At 38.3% G+C, this 17,275-nt stretch overlaps 1 protein-coding gene across 18 annotated transcripts in view; it reads left to right on the plus strand.

The window, feature by feature from the left end:
• Positions 1 to 17,275, plus strand: part of Cdc42bpa (CDC42 binding protein kinase alpha) — a 226,305-nt gene that overhangs the window by 117,283 nt on the left and 91,747 nt on the right. For all 18 annotated transcript variants that reach the window (XM_074048826.1, XM_074048831.1, XM_074048819.1 and 15 more), the window contains exons 11-12: positions 1,778 to 1,900; positions 13,970 to 14,103. In XM_074048826.1, the coding sequence (XP_073904927.1) occupies positions 1,778 to 1,900; positions 13,970 to 14,103 (257 nt within the window). The remainder of the gene's footprint in view (positions 1 to 1,777; positions 1,901 to 13,969; positions 14,104 to 17,275) is intronic.

Genomic DNA, 17,275 nt, shown 5'->3' on the forward strand with positions numbered 1-17,275 from the left:
TAATTGCCTTGCTATTACTCGATAGACACCAGTAGGCTTTTCTGTTCTCAGTAAGTTGCTAGAATCTGTCCCCAATGTGACTCAGGTGTTTAGTGCTTGTTTTGAGACTGGTGACATCCATGTAGGAGCAGGTGCAAGCACTCCACTTCTGTGTGTATGAACAGTGAGTGTTTATATGTGTGTGCACTCCCGTAACCTCTACCTATATCAATATACAGAGTATTTCCAGCATAGAATAACATCCTCTTACTCCCCTTTCTACATCCTAATTTCTTTCCCTTCTTGGAGCTTCATCTGAATGAAATTATATGGCCATACATTTATTTTGCTTTACTTATTTTTAACTCATGAATTTTTAAATACTTTTCTTTGTCCACATATTTACCCTTTTGATGCTTTTTAATTCTTCGTAGTGATCCATGTTTCTATCTGGAATCATTTTTCTTTAATCTGAAAAACTTTCTTTTGTATTTCTTATGGGTGTATAGTGATAAGTTCTTTAAGATTTTTGCTTATTGCCTTCATTTTTGAAAGACATTTTTGTTGGGTTATAATTCCAGTTTGGCAGCTTTTTTTTTTTTTTTTTTTTCTACTCTAGCTACTGTTCTACTGTCCTGTAATTTTGTTGCATTTCCTAACAGGCTAGCTGCTGATCTTCATCTCTGGGATGTAATTTACCCTCGCTCTCGGCCCCTCCTGTGACTGCCATTAAAATCTTACCCTTAACTTCAGTTTCAATTATTCTGACCACGGAATGCCTGAGTAATCCTTTCTTTTAGTTAATATGTAATCCTATTTGGAAATCACTGAGTTTCCACATTCTTGATATAAATTTTGGAAAATTCCAAGCCATAATTTCCACAGATATGGCCTTTGCTCCACTCACCCTCTCCTCTCCTTCTGAGACTTCGGTTGCATGTTTGTGCACATTTCCTTTATGCACTGTCCCATTCCTTCTGTTCTTGGTTTTCTTTGGTTCAAAGTTGTTTGCTAATTTCCCAGCTCCTGTATCTTCTGTGGGTCTGCCTCTATTTCTGTTTATTTTTTCTTTTGATTATCAGTCATGTTTTCCTGCTGTCTCAAATGTCCTGTAACGTTTATATGGCAGATGTCATGAAAAAAAATGGAGAACTAAGTTTATATTATTTTTTGCCTTAGAAAAAGGTTTCTCATTCTATCCAGTCAGGAAATTCAGCTTGGACAAGGCTGGATTACAGTTTTCATTAGGGGCTGGTAGCTGAAGGAAAGAATACATTGACTGTAGTTTATGGCATGAGAGAGAAAGGGACCCTACCAGTTTCTAACTAGGTCTGAATCTAGTGAAGACAGGGTACTGTATGGTACTTCTGCAGTGACTGTAATAATGTTTTCATGAGATAGATGAGCCAAAGCCATCAATAGACGGACCTCAGCTTTTCTAGGTAAAATCTGGAGGGCTTGCACTTGTGCGTCTCATGTGGCACATCTGCCTCCTTCGTACACCCGATTCACTTCTTTAAATGCTGTCTGACATGCAACCTTGCTGAGTTACCAAATGGTGATGGCTCCACTAGCACAAAGAGTGACTAAGTAGCTTGTTCACCAACATGCTTAAAACCAAACACCTCACATCACAAATAGTAAACACTTGTATTTCTTCATGTGCTTTCTGCCAATCTGTAGATGTTTTGGTTTATAGAACTATATAAAGATTGTTGTACAAAGAAATACATAAGCATTAATTTTAGAAATTTAAATTATTTCAGTATTTTTCATTCTTTTATCCTTTTTTTAAAAGAGTCAACACAGACTGTTCAAACCTTGCAGCATTCAACTGTTGATGGTCCACTAACAGCAAGCAAAGATTTAGAGATAAAAAACCTGAAAGAAGAAATTGAAAAACTAAGGAAACAAGTAGCAGGTAAACTTCTGTGACTCATTGTTAATCTAGTTTAGTAGATTTTTCAAAAATGGTTTATTCACACACAAAATGTATATTGAGTGCCCGTCTGTACTAGTGTTGTGAGTTATGTGCCAGTGAGGGAAAGGCAAATAAAAATGGATTCTGCTCTCAAGGAACTCATAACTTGGTCTGGGAAGCAGATGTCCACACAGCAGTCATTGCACGAAGGTGAAGAGGCTATGGGGAGAGTTAACAGAGGCACCTGGGCAGTACTCAGGGGGAGCCCCCAGCCCTGACTGGCAGAGAAGAAGGGTGATTTTTTAGAAGACTTAGTTTAGTTTTGGAAATTGAGTTGAAATTTGTCTATCAAGTCATACCTGTGAACAGGACAGGAGAACAGGTGTTAGGACTAAGGAGAAGAGGACACAGCAGACAGGGTACTGGCGTGTGTATAGGCATCAAGGTTTGTGACATTTTATTTTCTTTGTAACAGAATTTATTTTTCAGTGTGTTTCTGAGATTAATTAAAATTTGGTAAATATTGATCTATTATTTATGGAGCCACCTGCTATGTACCAGGTATTATTTCAGGCTTTTGAGGTGCCTGCTAAATAAACAGATAAAAATCCTCATCCTTGCCTGATGGAAGGCAGTCAATCAACAAACCTAGTAAGTGTGTAAATCTGTACATGTAGTGGTGTAAGTGCTTCAAAATGGAGTACAGGAAGCAGAATGAGTCAGATAGGCAACAGGAGTTTTGTCGTTGTAAGTAGCTAAGTCCAGGTGACACGTTTGCAAAACCTGAAGTGAGTGAGTGGCTTTAGTCATATGGTGATCCCAGAAGTCCATGCTTCAGGCCAATGCAAAGGCCCGAAGCTGAATGTACTTCAGTGTGTGAACCTGACTCACCCCTGGGCTGCAGACCTGGAAGGGAATGAGAAGAGACAACAAAAGGAGAGAAGGGGCTTGTCAGTTGTTGCAAGGTCTGTGGTTTTCACTCTAATGAAATGGGAACTTGAGTGAGTGGAAGGATAGAGACAGACACAGGCTTTGCTAGTGTGGTCAGGCCTCTCCAGAAATGCGAGTTGAGGTAAAAATAAATGAAGGAAAAGAAACAATCTGATCCAGGGTCTTTATAAAAATAATATTTAAAATGCTGCATCAGTACTTTGTTTCTATTAAATATAGTCTGCAACCATACCACCCTGAGCAAGATGGATCTCATCAGCTCAGAAGCTAAGTAGGGTCTGGCCTGGTTAATACTTGGATGGGAGACTGCCTGAGAATACTGGGTGTGTAGGCTTTAAATTAAAAAAAAATTGTGTATTAAATACGTATGGAGATCTTAAATTTTAGTATAACTGTGGGATTTTTTTCTTCCCAGTGGTTTGCTTCCTAAGAAATAACTCTTTATCAAATTTCTGTAACTTTATATTCCTAAAAATAAGTCAGATTAGGAACATGAGAAATTTTGCTTTGGTACCAATGATAAAATACTAAGAGTGGCACTGAGCCAGGCATGGTGGTGCATGCCTGTAATCCCAGCTACTCAAGAAGAGATTCAGGAGGATCACAAAATTGAGCACAACTTGGGCAACCTTAGTGAGACCCTGTCTCCAAAACAAAAAGGCAGCCCAAGTGGTAGAGTATTTGCCTAATAAGTACAAGGTTCTGAGTTCATTCTCTAGTATTATGTAAACAAAACAAGACCAGACCAGACCAGACCTGACCCAGACCAGACCAGATCAGACCCAGACCTGACCAGACCAGACCCAGACCAGACCAGACCAGACCCAGACCAGACCCAGACCCAGACCAGACCAGACCAGACCCAGACCCAGACCCAGACCCAGACCCAGACCAGACTAGACCCAGACCAGACCCAGACCCAGACCCAGACCCAGACCCAGAACAGACTCAGACCAGACCAGGCCAGAACAGACCCAGAACAGACCCAGACCAGACCCAGACCCAGACCAGACCAGAACAGACCCAGACCAGACCAGACCCAGACCAGATCAGACTCAGACCAGATCCAGACCCAGACCCACACCAGACCCACATCAGACCCACACCAGACCAGACCCAGACCAGACCCAGGCCAGACCCAGACCAGACCAGACCCAGGCCAGACCCAGACCAGACCAGACCCAGACCCAGACCCAAACCCAGACCATACCAGACCCAGACCAGACCCAAACCAGACCAGACCCAGACCAGACCCAGAACAGACCAGACCCAGACCAGACCCTGACCCAGACCAGACCAGACCCAGACCAGACCAGACTCAGACCAGATCCAGATCCAGACCCAGACCCTGACCCAGAACAGACCAGACCCAGACCCAGTCCCAGACCCAGACCCAGTCCCAGACCAGACCAGACCCAGACCAGACCCAGACCAGAACAGACCATACCAGACCTAGACCAGAACAAGACAGACACTGATTGTCTCACTTCAGAGTTGTTTGACTTGAAAAAAACAGCAGAGCTTCAGACCAGCTAGAATTGTCAGTTGATCTGAAAACCTGCTCATAGGTTCTCACAGCCACCTTTTCTGTAATGCAGTGTGGTTTTCAACTTGCCTTAAAATGAAAAACTGCAGTGATGCAGACAGGACTGTTGTAAAGCCTCCAAATGGATGGTCTAGTAGTTCTGTGCTTCCCAAAATGCTGTGGACTTCTTTGTTGGCTTCTAATTTTTTGCTGCCACTTACAGTGCTGTTCTGCCAGCATCCAAAGGGAATCCAGGTTAATGTTAGCCTTTTATGTACAGAATAAACAATAAATAATTCCATGTTTTGAGCAAATACAAATACAGAAATACAATTGATTTTTTTGTATGTTTGATTTATATTCTGCAGCATTGCTGAACTTACTTGTCAGTTCTAGGGTGTGGGTTTTTTTTAAATAGATTCCTTGAGATTTTGTATGCTGACAATTATGTCATCTGTAAAACAGCAGTTTTTATTTCTCCCTTTATTTCCTTTGGCCTTATTGCATTGACTAGAACTTGCAACATTGTGTGGAAAAGTGATAAGAAGGATATCCTGGCTGTTCAGTCTTAGGGAGAAAACATTCATTCTTCACCTTGAAGCTATAGGTTTTTGTAGAACTCGTTATCAAATTAAAGCCTCTCTATTCTTACATTTCTTAGTGTTGTTATTATTCTTGAGTGTTACATTTAATGCTTTTTCTGTGTCAGTTGATACAAATGCGATTTTCTTAAACTGGTAATACAGTGGATTTACTGGTTGATTTACAAACATTAAGTCGGTCTTATATCCCTGGAATAAACCCAAATTGCTCATGGTCAGTATTATTTTATATATTACTGAAATTCATTCCTAATATTATACCCTCCTTTTTGAGCCCCCATTCCTGCCTTTTGAAATGGGGAACGCGTGCCCTGTGCCATTAAATATCAGAAGTATGCAAGTTGCTTTTTGATTTTTACATGGTCTCACAGCTGCGAGTTGACTTGAGTCTTAGAAGAGACTTTGGACGGTGTTGGGAGGGTTGGCTGTGAGGGTGGACTTGAACTCATGGAGACAGTATGAATGCATTTTGCATTATGAAGTGGACATGAGCCATTTGAGGGCCTGGGTGGAATATTATGGCTTAGATGTGTTTGGATGTGAAGTTGACAAATGGTGGATTGTGATAGTTAATCTTGACTGTCAACCTGATTAGATGAAGCATTGTCTAGATTAGTGAAGACACAATGGTCTGAGTGCTCTGACCTAGTGCAGGGCTTAACCCCTTGATGTACTTTAGTATGATGGCATTATTGGGAGGTGGTGGAAGGTAGAAGGGTCACCTCATCGAGGACATGTGCTCTGGGGCTGTATCTTGACCTGGCCTCTCACCATGATGTGAGTGGCTTTGCTATGTCACGCCTTCCTCACCATGATGGACTGACACTTCTGAAACCATGAGCCACAATAAATCTTTCCTCCCCTGTTTACACTTAGTAAAAAATATCTCTTCTGTGTATGCAGTTCTCCTCTTCCCTGTTATTCACTCTAATCAAAACTGGATTTAAAAATCACTTCTTCTTCTTTTTTTTTTGAGAGACAGACCCTCACTATGCTAGTCTTGAACTCATGATTCTTCTGCCGCTGCCTCCCTAGCACTGGAATTACAGGTGTGTGTCACCACGCCTGGCTGAAAATTACTTTGATTTAGTTCATTTTGGAATTTAACAGTGTAAAGTATGACTGAATGTATAAATAGCATCTTAAGGTTAAATTCAGGTAACACAAAAGTAATCATTTTGAAGTATATAGTTTAGTGGTGTTTAGTAATTGACAGTGTGGGTAGTTATAAACAAAACCCCCATTTCCCTCCCCTTCACCCCTGACACCCTTTAACCGGCTTTCTCTTTCTACAGCACTATCCATTCTGCATGTTTCAGATAAGTGGAGTTGTCCAGTGCATGGTATTTTGTGTCTGGCTTCTTTTACTTACCATCATATTTTAAGGTTCCTCCACGTTGTAGTGGAACTTCACTCCTTTTTATTTTAGTATCTCGGTGAATGCCAAATGGTGCCTCTTGTGTTTTTTATTTGAGTCATTTGTATTGGATCATGCTTTTTAATCCACTCTTTTAGTTGATGAATTTTGAACATTTCATTTAATGCAATTATTGATATATAATTATATATGTAATTGATTATTGATAGTAGGGCTTTTATCTGCCATTTTTCCCTTTGTTCTGGTTTTAATTTTTTTCTTCTCTTCCTTTAGGTTGTTTGAACATTATTAGATTTTATTTTGTTAGTGTATAATGTTTTTTAATGTATCTCTTTTTAGAAATGTTTCTATGGGTTGCTCATTTTACCAGTTTGAATGAAGTACGGTATTTTACCTTCCTTTATGTCTGTTTACTCTCCTTGCTTATTGTATAATTGTTTTTATTATTTCCTCTACGCATGTTTTAAGGACACACAGATAAGGTTTTACTCTTTCCTTTCACATGAAAGATATTTAGAAAACTGAAGCAGGAAAACCTATTGTATATACCCATATTTTTGTGTTCTTTCTTCCTCCTGTGCATTTCAGAGTTCCTTCTTTTGTTGTTGTGAACAGTGCTTCCTTTAGCCATTCTTTAGCATAAGCCTGCTACCAACAAATTCTTAGGTTTTTGTTTTGTTGTATTTTTTGTCCTTAAATCTGAGAATACTCTGATATTTCGTTCATTCGTAAAGGATATTGTTGCTGGACATAGGAAACTGGATTGACAAGGTTTTTTTTGTTTGTTTTTTTAATGCACCTGAAAAATGTACCCCTTCCTTTTGGTTTCTGAAAGCAATTTCTGATGAGAAATTTGCCATCGTCCTGAGTCCTTTTGCCCTAGTGTGAGGTGTTGTTTTTCTTCTCCTTTAGTTTTCTGGTTTAATTAAAGTGTCAGGCATTGGCATGGGTCTCTGTGCGCTTACTCTGTCTGCGGTTTGTTCGTCTTGAATCTGTAAGATTGTATATTTTGTCAAATTTGTGAAGCTTTTAGGTATTACTTCATCCAGTACTTTTTCAGACCTGTCTGTATTTCTTTCTCCTTTCCCTTCTGAACTCCAGTGACATGAATGTTAGGTCTTTTGTTGTCATCCTCCTGTCCCTGAGGCCCTGTTTATTTTGCATTCTCTTTTTCTCTTGTGCAGATAGGTTAATTTCTATTGTATCTTCCAAGGTTCAGTGGCTGGTTCCTCTGCTGACCCCATCCACTGAGCTTTTAATTTCAGTTATGATATTATTCATTTATAAATTTCCCTTTTGTTCCTTACATTGTCTGTTTCTTTTGCTAGGCATTCTTTTCCTTGTTCAAATTTTCTGTTTGTTCATTTGTCTTGAGTCTGTTCAGAACTGCTCATTTAAATGCTTTTGTCACTGCTACTTTAATATCTGTAAGCATCTCTGTTATCTAGGTGTTTTTCATATGATGATAGTCTTTTCTCATTTTTGGTAGGATGAGTGATTTGGGGTTAAAGACTCTGGATATACGTAATCCATTTTAACTAGACAGGGGACTACTGTTTTGTTTCTGCCAAGTTGAGGTAGAACTCTTAGTTTCCCCAGTTGGCCACCCCTGACGTCCAAGGGAGGGCTTTTTCTGATTCCTGAGTAGTGTTGGGAGTTCTTGCTGACCTCCTGATTTCTTCTTTGCTGGTGATACTAAAAGTTCTTCCTCTCTTCTGACACCACAGAGGGAAGAGAGAAGAGTACTACTTTACTGCCAGTTGGGCAAAAGTCCAGGTTCCCTCGTGGTCTCTACTGACACTAGTTACAGCTAGTGGGGATGAACCTGTTGGCTCCCTGCCCATCTTTCTTTAGCACCACCCTTGTGGGAGTGTTTGTGTGCCTCATCACAGCCTCCCTCACAGGATTGATTAGAAATCCAGCTCCACACTTGTTGACACAGGTCAACGTGGCACTGCAGGCTTTTCTGTGATGTTTCAGTAGAATGGTTGTGTTCCAAGAGTTTTCTGTCTTGCTAATAGACAGCCTTTTGGGTAGGAAGAACAGGTTTTTGTTTGGGCTTTTTCCTATCTCTAGTGGCTTTCTGGGTTGCCATCTTCTTCAGCTCTAATTCTAGGATATATGAACAAAAAGAAAAGTCAGGGAACTCACCACTGCATTACTCTTTAGGTTCTAATGCCCTGGTGTTTCTCTCCATACTTCTTAGTTTATTTATTCAAATTACAAAGCCCAGGATTTTCAGTTGCACTTAATGGGAAATCAGTTGCAAGGCCATTCATTATCATGAGTGTGTTTGCCTCTCCAGCTTCATCTCTGATTAGTTACTACTCCTTTCCTCATTGATTCTACCTTACCAAACTACTTTTGGGTCTGCCTAATGCTTCTTCGGGTCTTTCACAGAGATTATTATTTCCTTTCTCTTTTGTTCTCTTCTTTCATTCTGTCAATCTTATCTAGCTAGCTAGCAGCTAGCTATCCATCCATCCCTCCTACCTACCTATCAGTGCTTGTTTGCTGAAAACATTTTTCACCTGGCACTCTACTTCGCCACTTCACTTCTCATTTGTATCACTTCTCACTATTAACTCTTTTTGGTTCCATATTGCCTTCCCTCACCTCACCACTAGACCACAAGCTCCTTGAAAATAGGGACTTTGACTAATTTTCTGTATGTGCCTACAAATTATAGTTGGCCTGTCAAAAACCCTAAATCAATATTTATTGATGAGTGAATAAGTAAAATATCACTTCTTTAAAAACTTTGCTGGCCATTCCCTAAGGTGCCTGTCTGCATTGTCTTTGTATAGGCAATTCCTAGCGTACTTTCATCCCTTACCTACAAATAGGGTTACTGTACAACTACTCATTGAGTTTCCTTCCTTTACTCTCACCCTCTCCCTAAATTCATTGCTGTGGGACTGCTTTTTACTCATCTTTCATCACTTCCTAGGATAGAACAGAATCAGTAGAAGCAATGCTGAGGGAAGGCTAAGTCCCCTTTGTAGTAGCCTTCTCACCTCCCCATCTGTGGCTTGTGTGTTTCTCTCATTCCACATCTTCAGACTCATCTACTACCCAGCAGTTATAGCCTTCTGAAACATGCCACAAATTGCTGTGGCCATATTAGGTATGTAGTTCAGTGGTATTCAACATATTCACACTTTCTGCAGCCGTCGTCACCAATCATCTCTAAGACTTTTTCATTGTCCCACACTGGAACTCAACTCTTTCCCATTAAACAGTAATTTCTTTTCCCCTCCTCCTACTCCCTGATTATTTTCTGTCTCTATTGATTATTTTAAGAATGTCATGAAAGTGGAATCATATAATACTTACTCCTTCTGTCGCTGGCTTAGTTCACTTGGCATAACATCTACAAGGTACATCCATATTATAGTATGTGTTAGAACTGCCTATCTCTTTAAGACTGAGTAATATTCTATTGTGTTTATATAACACATTTTGTTTACCCATTCATCTGTCTGTGGACCTTTGGCTGTCATGAGTAGTGCTGCTGCAAACATGGATGCCCAAACATCTGCTAGGTCCTGCTTTTTCTTCTTCTGGGTAAAGATGTATGAGTGACATTGTGGATTGCATGGTAACTGCAAATTTTGAGTACTCACCATAGTGTTCCCCACAGTGACTGTACCTACTATTGTCAGTTTCCACTAGCAACATTCACTCATTCTCTAGGCAGTGCATAAACAATTGACTTGCTACTGTGTCCCAGGAATGATGGTTGGGTTCTAGAGGCACAGAGAAACAATAGAAGGTAAAACTGTCAGACCCAAGCCATTTTAAATACTTTGACATCATAGCTATAGATAAAGCACAAGCCCCCCCCCCATACCTGACTCATAAGTGGCCCCCAGCCAATCCCAGCTCTGAGGGAAAAAGTGTCCATACACCTTAGACTTCACGTTCCTCCAAAGACCTAAGCAAGGTCTTTATTTACTCAAATCCTACCTGCTGGTAATATTCTATCTTGTATTTTGATATGCAAGATTCTCCAATATTTCTTAATTCTTTAAAAAATGTAGTAAATTTATAATAACTTATAATGTCTTTTTTTTTTTTTTGGTGGTACTGGGGTTTGAACTTAGGGCCTCACACTTGATAGGTAGATGCTCTACCACTTGAACCACTCACCAGCCCCTTATAATGTCTTTTTAATACCTGCATTCCTCACCACACTCTGGGCTCCCAGACAGAGGGATAGAGTTTGTTTTCCTGCTCTATTCCCGTTGCCCAGCTTGATGACTAGTGCTATATCACACAGTATATATGTATTTGTTGAGACAAAATGAAAATTCATATCCTCATTTAATATTTTTATATAAAACATAAAGAGATATTTTGTTTTATAAATGAGCAAAATATTATAAACTGTAACGTGCTGTTTAAACTCCTTTGGTTGCCTGGGGTTGGTCATTTGTGCATCTGTGTCCTGTCTCTCCATCTCTAACCCTAAAACTCTCTCCGTGAATCTGCCTGTCTCTCTGTCTCCCTCTGTCTCAGAAGGGTGAGATTAGAAGAGTTATGAATTAGTTTGTTTAAGAACATGATGGAAAGCAATGAAACTGCTCTTTGTGGATCAGGGAGGTTCTTGGATGGCTCTGCCAACCTTTCTTTGGCTGTAGCTATAACGCCTTGTTAGTTTACTACCCCACCTTGTCTTTCAAGGACAATTTGTGGCTGCATTGCCCCGGCCCCTCTGGAACTCACAGGCTGCGGTGATCCTTCCTCATGCCAGTAGGTGGGACTGCAGGCATGTGCTAGCATTGGGCTCTAGTGCTGCACTCTGAGTGCACCTTTCTTCATGCTCCTTTTTGTCCTTCTTTCAGTGCCTATTGCGATGCAGTCTACCACACAGTGCTGTTTGATTTTCTGCTGTATGATTTTGAGAGTGTTACTCTTGTCTTCTTAAATTGACTATGTCTTTCAAGACAGAGACCAGATTTTATATTTCTTTTCTATACTTCATAGTGCAAAGAAAATTATCCCAAATGTATTATGCCTTCATTCAGTCCTCATTACTAATGGATTGGGTTTCAGAATTCTAAGAGCAGCTGTGAACTCAGAACCATTTAGTTGGCATGACTGACTCACTTTTCCTAATATGGCTTTCTATTTGTTCACTACAACTAGTTTTTAATAATTTTATCTAAATGTTATGGCTAATTGTGTTGTATGGAATATTTTTAATAGGCTTGGCAAGGATTCTTTCACTTTTGGTCAGATTTACTGCTTGTGGCTGTGGAAACAAAGCCCTTTCCTTGCCTTACCCATGTTATCCAGTGGTTGACCACAGTTCAGAGAATTCTGGATTTTTCTTGGTTTGGAGTATATGTCTTTTGAGAGTGCAGAATTCTATGTTTTCACATGACAAGTGCTGTGCTTCAATTCATAGGGGAGGATTTAATGAAAGAATTGGCTGGGTTTCTCTTTACTAGTGCTCCTTAAATCCGATATGTTTCCTTTTGTGCTTCTCAAAATCCGTGGGTTGTTTAAATAGATTATTTGAGCTTTTGAAGCATTAAAAAATATCTGAGCTGGGTGCTGGTGGTTCACCCCTATAAGGCTAGCTACTTGGGAGGCAGAAATCAGAAGGATCTTGGTTCAAGGCCAGCCTGAACAAATAGTTTAAGAAACCCCATCTTGAAAATAACCAAAGCAAAATGGACTGAAGGTGTGGCTAAAGCAGTAGAACGCCTGTTTGGTGAGCATTAAGCCCTGAGTTCAAATCTCAGACCCACCAAAAAAAAAGGTAAAAAAAATGTCTAAAATGTGAAACATTGAAATCTGATATATATTTTCTCTACTTAATTCCATTGCAGAGCTGCTACAGTAAAATGCTGGGGTGAAACTAAAACCTTTGCTGAAATAAAGCAACAAAACAATTGTATGAAACGATGGTTTCTAACATTGAGCAATTGAAATCAGTCAAGAACTTAATGTGCAAAAAAAAAAATGTGTTAGGTAGAACACTTCAAAAGTAGAAGAAAACAACCTCATTAGAGATTATTAAATGTACCAGTAGGATTGATTATTAAAATTAGACTCCTGATGACTAGAAATAAATTAAACTGAGATCTACTTTAGAAATTGCTGAAATCCTTGAAATGTTCAATGGAAAATAATAGAAAATATGGTTTAAACATGTTTGAAAGAAGTTGATATAAGTTGAAAAATTCCCGTATGAAATAATAAATCTGAACAGATGATAAAATATAATCTGAATGTGACCCTTAAAATTAAATACCCAAGGATCTTTAGTGTTCTTCATGTAAACATTCATTTAAGAATACTATTAAGATAAAATAAAAGCTCGTTTAATATATCTTTGTGTATACCTTCAAAAGTTGTTTAAAACTATGCTATCCATAAATATATCTACTTTCACAATAGCAAGATTTTTAATAAAAGCAAACTTAGGGCCCTGGCTGTCAACAAATTGTGTTGCTTATGGTATACAGCCCTGTCGAGTGCAGATACACTAATGGAGTTTTACCGAGTGTTTTGGATGACAGGACTTACCTACAAAAATGAAACGCTCTTTTTAATAGGGTTAACGTTGTTAAAAGTACCTTACTTACTGAAAGCATCAGAGTCCACAGTACACACTGCCATGTGCACTTATCCCTCTGTAGTGTACCGGTGAATAACCTGCAAATCTTGTGTGGATTCCTGAGCCACACAGTCTGGGTGGAGCTGGAGCTGCTGTACTTCTGCCTGCAGCAGTTTGTCTAGGCTGACACCTGAGTAGTAAGGCTGTAAAGAATACCCAAAATGGAATTAACAATGACTGTGATTACTTTTTTCTGTTGTCGCTGACTTTCAGTTCTTTAATCTTTGTTAGCTTACTTTTCATGCAGGAATATTTCCTATCAAATTATTAAATTTTATTTAAGCATATAGGAAAATTAATAATTTTGGTTTGTTTCATAATAGCCCTTTAGATCCAATAATATTAAACATTATTTAATGACATTACTGTGCATAGCAATGCATTAGAGAAAACAGTACAAAGGTTTCTGGGGCTCTGGGATTTACTCTGGCATGCATTTGTTCAACTCCGTGATTTACTGCATCTGAACAAATGGCAAACTCACTTAGGACAGAGGTTTTTAGGGATTCACTTTTAAAACCCAGAGTTTATTGTTTCAGTGACCAGTAGTGGAGCTAAGCTGGGTGATCTGGAGTCACACTACTAGGAGTGAAAAACACTCATGTTGATATGACTAACACCGGCCTTGATGTTTGCTGGTAGTAGACAAAGAGTTACTTTTTGTTTGATTGGTTTTGTTGTGCTTTCTTCATTTGATGTTTTTAGTAAGTCTGAAGGTGCTGTTTTTGGAAGCATGGCTCTTTTTCCCTAATATATATGTAAGACAATGTTGTACATGTCTACACTGGCATACACTGTTCACCAGCATTACAGTCAGTTAACACTCATTTAATTTGCCTTGAGTAGTCCTGGGATGTGGTATCAGTAGCCCAAAGCCATATTCAAAATACTGCTTTTAAAATAAAATTTAGTTGTTGTAAACCATGGATTCAAGCATTTGCTTTCATATAAATAGTAAAAGAAATGTTGCCTTTTGTTTTAGAATCGAATCATTTGGAACAGCAACTTGAAGAAGCTAATTCTGTGAGGCGGGAACTAGATGATGCTTTTAGACAAATCAAGGCTCATGAGAAACAAATCAAAGCTTTACAACAAGAAAGGGAAGAGCTGAATAAGGTAAATATATTGAATAGATTGGAAAGCCTTCTGTGTTCATATTGCAGAACTAGAATACTGAAAGCATTCATAACAAATTACAATATATATTTATCTTTTTAAAAAGTTGGCTTAGAAACTTAAAGATTATTTGGGTGTATGGCAATTGATTATTAGCTACTAACAAAGAAACTTAAACTCTTGAGGCTTTAAAGTTTGGAGTCTGTTGTTCATTTGGAAAGTTAAAGACATGGTTAAAAGTTAGTGTTATAGAAAAAGAATCATGAAGAAATATGAGATTAGTGAAACTGTTCAGTATCTATAAAAATGCAGGCACATTTTCATTGTAATTTGCTGATCAGGAACCTTCTTAAGAGATCATCAACTAAAACTCTTCAATGATTTAATTATTTTTCTATGCTAGTTTCTTTCCAAAGCAGCATGGATAAAATGCTAAAGTCATTTTCATAAGGACTTTGTGTTATGCTTAAACAGTCTTAGATGCATCATCAAAATTTATCCATAGCTAAGACTGTAAGGAAGGTACTTGATTCATATGCTGTTCAGCACTATGGTTTTCAGAAACAAAAAACTGTTGGGACTGGTGCTAGCCATTGCAACACATCAGTAGTTTGTGGCACAGTATAAATTGTATCCAGTGATGTGATGCATCACACACTGATTAATATAGAATGAAGTCCTTTCAAAGATTTTTTATTTTATTTTTTTGACTGGGGTTGAGGGTACTGGGGTTTGAACTCAGGGACTCATGCTTGCTAGGCAAGCTGTCTACCACTTGAGCTGAGGAAGATTTATGTCTTGCTACCAATAAGGAAATAGGAGTTAAAAATTAAACAACTTTTTGCTGATGGAGTTAATCAAAAGTACTAACAAAGCTACTAAAGACTGAATTGAATTAGAGAAGTACATTTTTACTTTCCTCTTACTTTAGTTTCTAGCAATGGTTTGTACAGATCTATTCATGGCCAATGTAATAATAGAATTAGTTACTTTAATAGTAATCCACTAATATCAATGGCTTATTAGTTTGTTTTTATTGGTAGCATTACTTGGTCCAAGTTAGTTAACATAATAAGGGTGGAAATCTGATATCTCAATTTATGTTAACAATTTTTCATAAATTTTAATGTTAAAAATCCTATTTTTATATTTTAAGAGAGGGTAGTGCTGAAACAGATTATACCAGTAAGGGATTTCAGGTGATCTGCTTAGTAGCCTACAGACAGAGCAAAGGGTTTTGTTTTCTCCATCTCGTTGTTAGAGTGTGTTATCTTTTTTCTTTTTGATAATACCCATTCTAGCAGCTGTGAAGTGGCATCTCACTGTGGTTATGACTTTCATTTCTGTGAAGATTAGCGATGTTGAGTCTTGTCACTTTCTACTGGCTGTTTGAATGTCTTCTTAGAGGAATGTTCATTCAGGCCTTTGCTCATTTCTAGTTGTGATGACTGCGTGCTCTTTTCCAGTGGACCGATTTGTAGTTCTTCCCAGCAGTGTTAGGAGTCTCTGTGCTCAATACGTTTGTATTGATAGGTGTGTTACCTTTGACCAGTCTAGTCTAAACTGAGACTTTAGGCCTAATATGATGTTTTATCATGGTCTTAGTTTGCATTTCTCTGATTACTAATGTAGTCACGTATCTTGAACTACATCTATTTTTCATTTACATTTCTTCTTTTGAAAAATGCTGTTTAATATCCTTTGTACATTTTTCTGTTTGGTTGTCTTTTTTCTTAATTGGTTTTAAGAATTCTTGAAAATTTCTGGATATAGGAATTTAGAGGCAGTTGTGCATATTAAAGATGACTGTCAGTGGCTTGTCTTTTTATTTTTACTTTTGATTCACAAACCTCTTAGATTTAATGTAATTCAATTTGTCAGTATTTTTATGGCTTGTTTAGTATAGGAAATTTGAGGCTAAAAATTGTCTGAAATTTTTTACCTTTAATTTTTTTAAAGTTTGGTCTTGGATATATATTTATGTCTTTAAGCCACCAGAAATTCATTTTCATGAATCATGTGAGATAAGGATTCATTTCCCTTTTCCCATATGGCCTCCCCTCTCCAGTGTTGTGCAGTGTCCTCTCTGCCGTAAACACTCATGGTCTGTAATCTATTCCTTGAACACTGTGTGGGAATTTTGGTTAAAATAACATTCCTTCTATGCATATTTGTGAATATTATTCTGAATGCACACACAAAGTTCAAGAGCGGAGCAGATTGGTATTATTTATGTACAGCAAAATAATAGCCACATGGCTCCCCTATGCACCAGTTTTTACCTCCCGGGCAATGCCTAGAGAATTGGGTGGATGAAATCCTACACATAAAGAGTATATATTGTGAAGGAGGCACCTCAAAACATTTTTATCCTTTTTAACATAGAGAAAAGAGGCAACTGCTCTTCCCACTCCTCTTTTTCTGAGGGTTACCTAGGAGATCTGAAGAGAATGGTCCTGGGTTCCTCCCCTGTGCCTTTGGAATATCACTGGATCTCAGCAGAGGAGAGAGGAGCTGAGTGTCCAGCTTCATTCACCTAGAGGAAGTCTCCTTGGTCCGGGCTTCTCCTATCCCAATACAATGTTTCTACCCCTCAAGGTGAATCTCTGGTGTTTTCTCACTATCTAAATTAGTCATAAGTTACTTTCTATGACTTGTATTTAGACTGGGTCCCAAATTTCAGTACAGCTTGTTCTATAGGACTGATTGTACAAAGCATAAAAATCATTTCCCTGCAGTTCTTCAGTCCATCAACATAGTATCTTTCTACCTTTTAAAGTCATTTAGTGTTCTTCCAAAAATTTCATTAGGTCATTTGCCTTTCCTTAAATTTATTATTCCATTTTTCACACCTTAAATGATATCTTTAAGATTGTTTTCTTACTGCTTTTTCTCTTACAGTTTTGTTCTAACATTGCTAAACTCTTAATAATGGGATATATTTTATATTTTTTAAAGTTTTCGGCAAACGATGATGGCTTAGTTTTCCCTTTGGATTTTATGACTTCTGTCTTTTGTGGTCTCAGTGCATTGGCTAAGACTTCAGTACAGTTTTGAATGGTAGTAGTGGTAGCAGGCATCCTTACTTGTTCCTCATTTTAAGAAAGTGCCTCAGATATTTTACAACTGGAACATTTGCTGCTATTTTTGGTAATAGTTTCTGTTGGGTTAA

Source organism: Castor canadensis, chromosome 11 (assembly GCF_047511655.1).
Source record: "Castor canadensis chromosome 11, mCasCan1.hap1v2, whole genome shotgun sequence".
Lineage (NCBI taxonomy): Eukaryota > Metazoa > Chordata > Mammalia > Rodentia > Castoridae > Castor > Castor canadensis.